Source organism: Sceloporus undulatus, chromosome 1 (genome assembly GCF_019175285.1).
Source record: "Sceloporus undulatus isolate JIND9_A2432 ecotype Alabama chromosome 1, SceUnd_v1.1, whole genome shotgun sequence".
Lineage (NCBI taxonomy): Eukaryota > Metazoa > Chordata > Lepidosauria > Squamata > Phrynosomatidae > Sceloporus > Sceloporus undulatus.
Genome location: NC_056522.1, coordinates 367,124,713 through 367,134,337, shown reverse-complemented (window position 1 = coordinate 367,134,337; position 9,625 = coordinate 367,124,713). Strand labels below are relative to the sequence as shown.

The following is a 9,625-nucleotide window of genomic DNA, read 5'->3' as shown; positions in this document are numbered from 1 at the left end:
CTCTTTGAGGCGAACCAACAGGAGGCCAGTCAGTCTCTGGCCACTCGTGACAGTAAGAATCCCATAGCCTTGAGCCAGGGCAGTTAAAGCGGTGCCAAAGCGGGTTATCTCTGCCGTGTGGATGCAGCCGGCTTAGTGGAACGTATAAGGCTTATTGTTATCTCTCAGCCTCAGGGAAGGCAGTGGCAAGCCTCCTCTGAAGAAACCTTGCCAAGAAAACCCCATGAGATGGTCGCCTCAGGGTTGCCATAAGTTGAAAACAACCTGAAGGCGCACACAACAACAACAACAACAACAACAAATTGAAGAGACACAATATAGAGCAGTGGTCAGCAAAGCGTGTCCTTTAAGTGGTTTTGGACTTCATCTCCCAGAATCCAAGACCATTGGACAACATGGCTGAGGCTTCTGGGAAATGGAGTCCAAAATCCCTTAAAGGGTCACTGATATAGACACAGCTGTCACTTTAAAGGGCAGTCCAATCAGCTTCGCCTCTTGGCATTGCCCCGCCCACGAAAACGCCCTCAAGCCCCGCCCACCCGCTCTTTCCAGCAATCCCGCCTAATAACAGCCCGGCGATTGGCAGGCGCCCTCCCTGACGTCACGGGAGGTGTGTGAGGGAAGAGCGTTGGGGGCTTGGTCGCTGTTTCCTTCTTCGTCGCTGCATTCTTTTTCCCGCGCGGGCGGGCGCAGTAAGAGAGGAAATAAACCACAACGGTTTGCAGTGGGTCGGTCGGGCGCTTTTTTGGTTTCCCGGCCAGTCAGTGCTGAGTGAGGGAAAGAGGGATGCCGAAGCGGTCCTGTCCGTTCGGGGACTCGGCCCCGCTCCAGCTGAAGACCCGCGTCAGGCTGAGGGAGCTGAGCCAAGGCGTCCTGGGGGAGCAGTACCGCCGGGAGATCTTCGGTGAGGCATAGGGTTTCCACCCAAGGCAGCAAGGGACGAAGTCTCGGACCCAGTTCTCGCGAGAACAGCGGAAGTTTGGTCAAGCGCAACTCTATGGTCGCCCTCTGCCATTTGACCATAGAGTCACATTGGAGGAGCCACAAATGCCTAGAGAAGCGTTCTCTCTAGGAATCTCTGGGTCCTCCAGGGCAACTCTATGGTCACTTTCCAGCAGAGTTGCTCTGGGGGACCTAGAGATTCCTGGCAAGAAGATATTAATCAAGGCTGCAAAAGATCTACTCTGCAAAAGTTAGAGCCACAAATGTGGAGGAGCAGCTGTATGTATGTATTTCCCCAAGTCTCCTGGGACTGAGCTTTTCTCAAGCCCTGCTTTGTGAAGCAGGATGGATTGTGGTGCTCTTTCACACCACACAGTTCTAGTGCTATGAGTACCATTTAAACTGCTATGGTTCCCTCCTAGGATTTGTAGTTTAGGGAAGAGCATTTAGAGTTCTCAGTCGGAGAGATCTAGTAAACCTCACACTAGGAGTCCATAGGATTAAGAGGTGATATGATAGCCCTATTTAAATATTTGAAAGGATGCCATATTGAAGAGGGAGCAAGATTGTTTTCTGCTGCTCCAGAGAACAGGACCAGGAACAATGGATGCAAGCTCCAGGAAAAGAGATTCCAGCTCAACATTAGGAGGAACTTCCTGACAGTTAGGGCTGTTCGACAGTGGAATGCACTCCCTCGGAGGGTGATAGAGTCTCCTTCCTTGGAGGTCTTTAAACAGAGGCTGGATGGCCATCTGTTGGGGATGCTTTGATTGTGATTTCTTGCGTAGCAGAATGGGGTTGGACTGGATGGCCCTTGAGGTCTCTTCCAACTCCATGATTCAGCCACGGCAATTGAAGTGGATTCATAGCACTGTAAAATTGTAGCCTGAAAGAGCCCAATTTTTCCTCTCTTGAAGGGGAGGGATAGTGGTTGGAAGAGAGAAAGATAGACTGGAGGGACAGCTGTCCATCCACACTGTTTGTTTCCTAGGCACATAAAGTTTTTGGTTTGTCTGTGTTTGGTGTTTTGATTTGGTTTGCTTATCAAGGAAAAGTGCTCTACATGCATCCAATCCTAGGGTGCATCTCCACTGTAGAAACAATGCAGTTTGGCACCACTTTTAAGTGCTGTAGCTCCGTTCTGTCGAATCCTGGGTTTTGTAGTTTAGCGAGGCGCCAGCACTTTTTTGCAGAGAAGGCGGAAGACTTTGTCAAACTACCGATTCCAGGACTCCATAGGATGGAATTACAGCACTTAAAGTAGTGTCAAGCTGCCCAGAGATTCTAGAAGTTTCCGAGTTTGCTGCGCATGCGCAGAAATAACCCATTTGTATGATTCACAGAGACCACGAAGAAGAAAGTGTAGATTCACTGCAAATCTTCTCTAACTTTGTGCCCTCCCTCACTTTTTAGTTTCTGCAAATAATACAGAAGGGATGGGAACTGTATGGCCCTTCAGAAGTTGTTTAACTACAACTCCCAGCATCCCTTACCTTAGGCTATGCTGGCTAAAGTTGCTGAGAGTTGCAGTTCAACACTAAGGCCACATACCTCCCATCACTCTAATTTTTAGTACACTTATTGTGTGTGTGTGTGTGTGTCTTTGTTTCCACTTACGGCAATGAGCCTATCACAGGGTTTTCCTGGCAAATGTCTTCAGAGTGGGTTTTCCATTGCCTTTCTCTGAAACTGAGAGAGTGTGATTTGCTCAAGGTCCCCATAGGATTGCATAGGCTGAAGCTACAGCACATAAAGAAGGCTTATGGGAGGTGTAGACTATTATTATTATTATTATTATTATTATTATTATTATTATTGTTATTATCATGTGTTGAGAGTACCAAGTTGGAGAGGAGGCAGACATAGATGATAACAGAGCTTGGTAGACTGATCTGACTTTGTGGAAGCATGCTTCACATGTCCCTAATTTGCTTCTGAAGTGGAAGTTCCTTACTAGGTTTGGTGGTGTTATAATCTCATACAAGCTTTCTCCTTTCTGAGGAAAGGCGATGTTCATTGCTGATACTCTGGGGAGCAGATGTCAGCTCAGATCATCATCCATAACATTCCCATCTCTAATTTTCTCTCCTTGTTTGTTTTTCAGAAAAAACGAAACAGCTCCTTTTCCGAGGTGCCCAGACCTATATGGAGAATTCATGCATCGGAAGCACAGCAGGAGAATGTCTAAAAGCACAGTTACCAGAACCACCTGCAGACAGGCCGGAAGCTTGCTCTCAGCATAGATGTAATGGACAAATGTTAATTGGACAGGATGGAAAACTTCGACAGCCTAGTGCAAGAGAAGCAGGTGACTGACTTTTGCCAGCTGTTCAGCACTTTCCTATTTGCTGTTTCAAGCTGTTTTATTTCGGATTGATGTGAAACTCAGGGGAAGCTCCAGTACTGCTTGTGTGTTCATCTGTGAACCGGCAAGACTTAAATTAAGGCATAACTTGTTACAACTGGGCTGTTTGGTGGGAGAGAAGCTGGTCCTGAATATTTGTGTGTGGTTACAACTGTTTCTTCAGTTTTTATTAGTTATTCTGTATGCTGCTGCCACCCCTGAATTACTATGTCTTACTTAAAAGAAGCTTCTTCAGTTAGTTTTTGTGATAAATAATCATAGATTTGGAAGTAACTTCCAAGATTTCTGCTTATGTAGGAAATCTGGTGCTACTGTATTTTTGTTAGGTGCATAGTCAACCCTCTCTACTTATTTCTATCTTGCCATGCACTGCCATCCCTTTTAGAATCATAGAATCGTGGAGTTGGAAGAGACCGCAAGGACCATCCAGTCCAACCCCCTGCTATGCAGGGAATCTAAATCAAAGCATCCACAACAGATGGCCATCCAGCCTCTGCTTAAAGACCTCCAAGGAAGGAGACTCAATTACACTCCGAGGGAGTTTGTTCTACTGTCGAACAACCCTGACTGTCAGGAAGTTCCTCCTAATGTTTAGGTGGAATCTCTTTTCCTACAGTTTGCATCCGTTGCTCTGGGTCCTAGTCTCTGGAGCAGCACAAAACAAGCTTGCTCCCTCCTCAATATGACATCCCTTCAAGTATTTAAACAGGGCTATCATATCACCCTTTAACCTTCTCTTCTCCAGGCTAAACATCCCTAATTCCTTAAGTCATTCCTCATAGGACATGGTTTCCAGACCTTCACCATTTGGGTCGCCCTCCTTTGGACATGCTCCAGTTTCTCAACATCCTTTTTAAATTATGGTGCCCAGAACTGGACACAATATTCCAGGTGGAGTCCCAGTGCTGCTAATAATAATAATAATAATAATAATAATAATTTATACCCACTTCTCCAATGTGATTGAGGCGTCTTACAACAATATTTAAAAGCATTAAAATACAATAAAATGTAATTCCCCATAAACCCACCCACCCACCATAACCAATAAATCACAACAATAAACAATAACAATAAAACAATACAGTTAAGATTATTAAAACGTACAAGACAGAGGAGTCAGTGGGAGGTGACTGAGATGCTAATCCAGCCTGTCGGAAGAGATCTGTTTTGAATGCCTTTTTAAAAATGTCAAGATTAATAAAATAGCAGTTCTCCTCTGGCAGGCCATTCCATAACTTGGGAGCGGTAGAGGAGAAGATCCTCTGGGTAACTGCAGCCAGCTTACTTTTTGCTGGCTGCAGTAGATATTTCCAAAAGGACCTAAGTGTGGGGAGGGGGATTGTGTGGAAGAAAGTGATCCTGTAGATAAACTGGGCCCAAACCATGAAAGGTTTTAAAGGTCATAACCAACACCTTGTACTGTGTTCAGAAACTAACGTGTAGCCAGTGAAGGGACTTTAAAATCGTTGTTATATGGTCACCCCTAGATCTCCCGGTGACCAATCTGGCTGCCATATTTTGAACTAATTAAAGTTTCCGAGTTAGGCACAAAGGTAATCCTATGTAGAGTGCATTGCAGAAATCAAGTTGTGAGGTTACCACCGCGTGTACCTGAGTTTTTAGGTCCCCAGGCTCCAGGAAGGGGTGCTGCTAGCGTATCAGCCGAAGCTGTCATCATTGCTCTCCTGGTATGGGGAGGATGGAGTTGCCAGATGTTTCTCTGAGCCTTTCTGCTCATAATGGAACAATGAATGGCCATGCCCTAGTGGCACAGTGGTTAAATGCCACTACAGCAGCCACAAGGTTGTGAGTTTGATCCCAGACAGGCTCCAAGGTCTACTCAGCCTTCCATCCTTTCATAGGTCGGTAAAATGAGTACCCAGTTGTTGGAGGCAGTTGGCTTACACATTGTAAATCGCTTAGACAGTGCTAGTTTACTGATAAGCGGTATAGACATCTACTTGCTATTGCTGTTGCAAGGTGGCTTTGGGGCTTTACACTCAGAAAGAGGGCTTTGAGCATTGCACAAAGAAAGTAATGCTAGCCTAAGGGACACTTGTACATGAGAATGTCCCTGCCAGAGTTCTGACTAGTATTTATCATTTCTTCAAAGCATTTTCTCCATATCTAATTTGGTAGGAGACAGCTTCTTGTGTTGAGTACTGTGGTTTGCTTTCTAAAGGAAGTACTTTTTAAACACTAAACTGGACTTGCCACTTCATTTCCATACACAAAGGATTTTGAATTTGAATTGACATTCTCACACACTATGGCGTATATAGGTCTGTCCCTGGCTTTCTGCTCTACCAAATGCATCTGAGGATGTAAACTAAATTTACAAAAGCTCATGCTACTTTCTTTCAGTTTGTCTCAAAGATGCTACAAGATGTCTCTACATACACACTTGATACTAAAATTTGTTCTGACTTTGAATCTTTGTTTTTCTGCATAGCCCTGCCAATAGGAGGTTCCAAGGCCTGCTCCTCATGCGTGAGAACAGTTGATATCAACAAAGCTTGCACCCAGTGTGATCGGTACATATGCCAGAACTGCAGCAAACTTTGCAGCCGTTGTAACACCGTCACTTGTTGCTTATGTTCGGTTGTAGAGTAAGTGTCCATGGAGCTTGAGCTAAACCTTCTTCAGTTCTATTGGGCCACTGTACAGATGTCAGCAAATGTTTGGCCATCACAATTACATTTTGGGTTAGAGAGACATGATAAGAGATGTAAAGAACTTCTGGTTCAATGCAGCACATACAGTTTTCTGACATTTATTTATTTATTTTATCTGCTGCTCTTCATAAAGAATCAGAAAGACTAATAATAATAATAATAATAATAATAATAATTTATTTGTATTTCCCACCTCTCCCTGCAGATCGAGGCGGGATTACAGCAAAGAATAAAAACCACAATACAATACAAAATACAATATTATCTAAAAGTACAGTCAGTAAAACAACAACCTACACAGTACCACCATGAAACAAAGCACTAAATGAAACTACTGAAACTGTAAATACAGTGGGTTCTTGGTATTTGCTGGGTTTTGATTCCAGGACCCCCAATGGATACCAAAATCTGTGGATGCTCAAGCCCCATTAAATACAATGGCACAGGAAAATGCTGACCCTTGTATAAAATGGCAAAATCAAGACTTGCTTTTTGGAATTTATATATATTTTAAATATTTTCAAGCCATGGATGCTTGCATCCATGGGTACAGAGGACCAACTGTAAATACAATCTGACCAGGAGCAAGATAGCAATTGATACCATAACTTGAACAAAATAGAAGTGTTGGAGGTCTCCTGAATATCAAAATAACTCAAAGTTCAGAGATAATAATTCTGAATTTGCAGTTTGAGCCCAGTTAATTAATACTGAACAATTTTGGGAGGGAGTTGCATATCTAGGTTAGCAGAATATCTTTGTGCTCACTGATGGGAATGGCAATGAGCTTTGTTACATTAAACTTTGGGCCAGTTTGTAGGCTCTTACAGCTCTTCTGTATGAGGAAGGTCCTTGGTATCTTAAACGGTAGGAGGAGACTATGGAGGTGGAGGGAGTTGAGGCTGCAAATGGTTTTCTCCTTTCACTGTTAGAATTTGGGCCTACATCTAGGGTGATGCTAGTCATAGCACTGTGATTGTCAGTCCTTTCTGCTCCTCCTACAGCCTTCCACAGTGCACAAAACCTACTGCAAATGCTTTTCAGTACCCTACAGCATCTCCAGTTTCAATTGGCAAAAGGGGTTTCCACCAGTGAATGTGCACCATTGGATACTGGCCTTTGGTGTCCACAGATTAACTGCACTGATAAATTTCAGAGAGGTGGGGCGGGCAAATTCTACACATGTGCATGTGTGAGTTTCTCCATGGGGGCGGTTAAGATTTTTGTCCAGTATTGAATGGCTGTATTCAATGCAAGGCATGGAAGCAGAGTTCCATATGTGACAGTGCACATTAATGTGCAGGCACATGGTGTGAAGTAGTGCATTTATATGCATTGTGCATGCAGATGTGCCTGCACATTTAGTTGTCCAGTGTCAAAACTTATGTGGGGGGAGTATGTCCATATATTTAAGAATAAAATGGCACCACCTAATGAGTTGCCATTGTGCAATGTCTGTCTAACTCCATTAACATAAAACTATGCTCTGTCTCCTACATATCATCCATGCTATAACTCACTACCACTTACACTATCCATCAGGAATTCTTATGGTTTCTCAGATCTGTTAACCACCAAAACTAAATGAGTTCTCCATGTCCATCCAGGCAAGTCTAGCTAGGCCTCTACTTAATCCACAAGAGCAGTTCTTTTCTATATTATCACAGATGCATTTGTTTACCCAACATGGTTTTGTTGTGTGTATAGTAGTCATGAATGCACCGATGTTCTCCTCTTGAAATGTACCAAGCAGGAAGCTAAATTAACATCTGTCTTTTTCCTCCTAGATCTGATGATGTTGGAGAACGAATCCTTTGTAACGACTGTTCCATGTTCAAGGAATAAAATGCTTGAAACTTTACGGACAGTGTCTTCAGGGACTGCAAATAATTTTTATTCTTAAATATATGGACATACCCCCCCCTCACGTGTGAAATACTGGATTGTTTTTCTTTGCTATATTATATATTTCTATATCTGTAGTTTAATAAAATAAATTATATATATTTTTAAGACTTGCTATTTGTGTGACGTCTCTAAAATAAATCTTATATCCCTTCTGAGGGGCATTTTACTAGTAAATTCTCTGGAGAGTGTAATCTTGATGCCAGAATCTGATTTAAAAGTTAGCTGCAAGCTTCTATTTATTGCTTGTATTTAAAAGTGGCTAAGGCTCATTTTTATTTTGTATTGTGTTTGCGGCATCTAGTAGTTCTTACAAAAAGATTTTTTTAAAAACGTGGTTTTTGAATAATAATCTTTACCTCAGTCTTTCAGTTATCTGGGCTGACTTGTCTCTGTTTATAGTAATTTACTTTTTTCTTTCAAAAATACACTGTATCACCTGATATGGATTAGTTTCACTATGAACATTGATTCTCTTGTGCTGTCCCTCTGCTGCAACATCCTACAGAAGTCAATAGAATCTTGCCCATTTTTACACAAAGCAAAAGATGTGGTCTCTGGTGAAAGTATTGTATTTTTCCCAGTTATGAAAGAATCACCATTTTAAAAAAGGATCCTTATAATGAGGGTAATCCTTAATTAACATATATAAGCCCCATGTTTCAGGAACTAAAGGTACATCCGAGTGAGCAAAAAGCAAATAGAGGTTGAGTCTCCCTTATCTGAAATGCTTGGGACTAGAAGTGTTGGATTTTGGACATTTTTAGAGTCTGGAATACTTGCATATGCATAATGAGACTTCCTGGAGATGGGACCCAAATCTAAATGTTGAAATCATTTACTGTATATACTCATGTATAAGTCTAGGAATTTTAGTCAAATAATTAACCAAAAAAGTCGACATATCCACAGGTCAATGTAAGTACTGTACTTTGACTTATAAAAAAGGAACCATCCCCTTCTGAAAGGCAAAGAGTGTATTCTGTCATTGTACCACTGACTCCCTTCTGCTCTATAATCCATCCAGCCTTTAGTGTGAGCGCAAACACATACCTGCTGGAATTTTGCAATTTCTTTGCCATTGTTTTCGTTTGTTCCATCCTTTAGTTCCTTTATTACATGGCCTTAAATTTTAGTCTCGACTTATCCATGGATCATATCAAAATCAATAATTTTGGCCCCTAAACCTGCCCACAATTTATACATGAGGTCGACTTATAGTCGAGTATATATGGTATGTATCGTATACACTTTATTCTTTTAATATCGTTGAACCGCTCTGAATCCCATTTCTGGGGGGAAAGTGGGATACAAATATTTTAATGATAACTATACACATAGCCACGTTATTTTTAAATAATTTTCTGCATAAACCCGAACCATCAGAAATCAAAGGCATTATCTGAGCCTCCCGTGTAGGTCAGATTTTGGACTTTGGAGTTTTTTGGATTTTGTAATTCCGGTTAAGAAATACTCATAGACTCAAAGAGAAAAGTCCCTGCCAGTCCCATTGCACAGTGTCTCTTCCAGCAGATGGCATTACAGAGTCACCCTGAAATGTTCCTTGAGGATGAATGCCCACATCCTCCTAAAATAACATATCTGCAAATAATTCTCTGCCTAGAGTTATACAGATCTTCATTCTGTCCATGGATGGTACGGTAGATGGTAGGGGTTGCAGTTTCTTAATGGAGTGTTCTAGGTATGTTTATTTATTTATATCCAAACCTGGAAA

At 42.2% G+C, this 9,625-nt stretch overlaps 1 protein-coding gene across 2 annotated transcripts; it reads left to right on the top strand.

The window, feature by feature from the left end:
* The first annotated feature begins 610 nt into the window (after positions 1 to 610).
* On the top strand, positions 611 to 8,222 carry SIVA1 (SIVA1 apoptosis inducing factor). 2 transcript variants are annotated; one of them, XM_042447013.1, is made up of 4 exons: positions 611 to 904; positions 3,047 to 3,250; positions 5,763 to 5,919; positions 7,773 to 8,000. In XM_042447013.1, the coding sequence occupies exons 1-4, from the start codon at positions 787 to 789 to the stop codon at positions 7,828 to 7,830; spliced, it is 537 nt and encodes a 178-aa protein (XP_042302947.1). In that variant the 5' UTR covers positions 611 to 786; the 3' UTR covers positions 7,831 to 8,000. The 2 variants fall into 2 exon arrangements, with proteins under 2 accessions (XP_042302947.1, XP_042302948.1); XM_042447014.1 differs by lacking the exon at positions 5,763 to 5,919 and having other exon boundaries at positions 7,773 to 8,222.
* Positions 8,223 to 9,625: the final 1,403 nt, after the last annotated feature.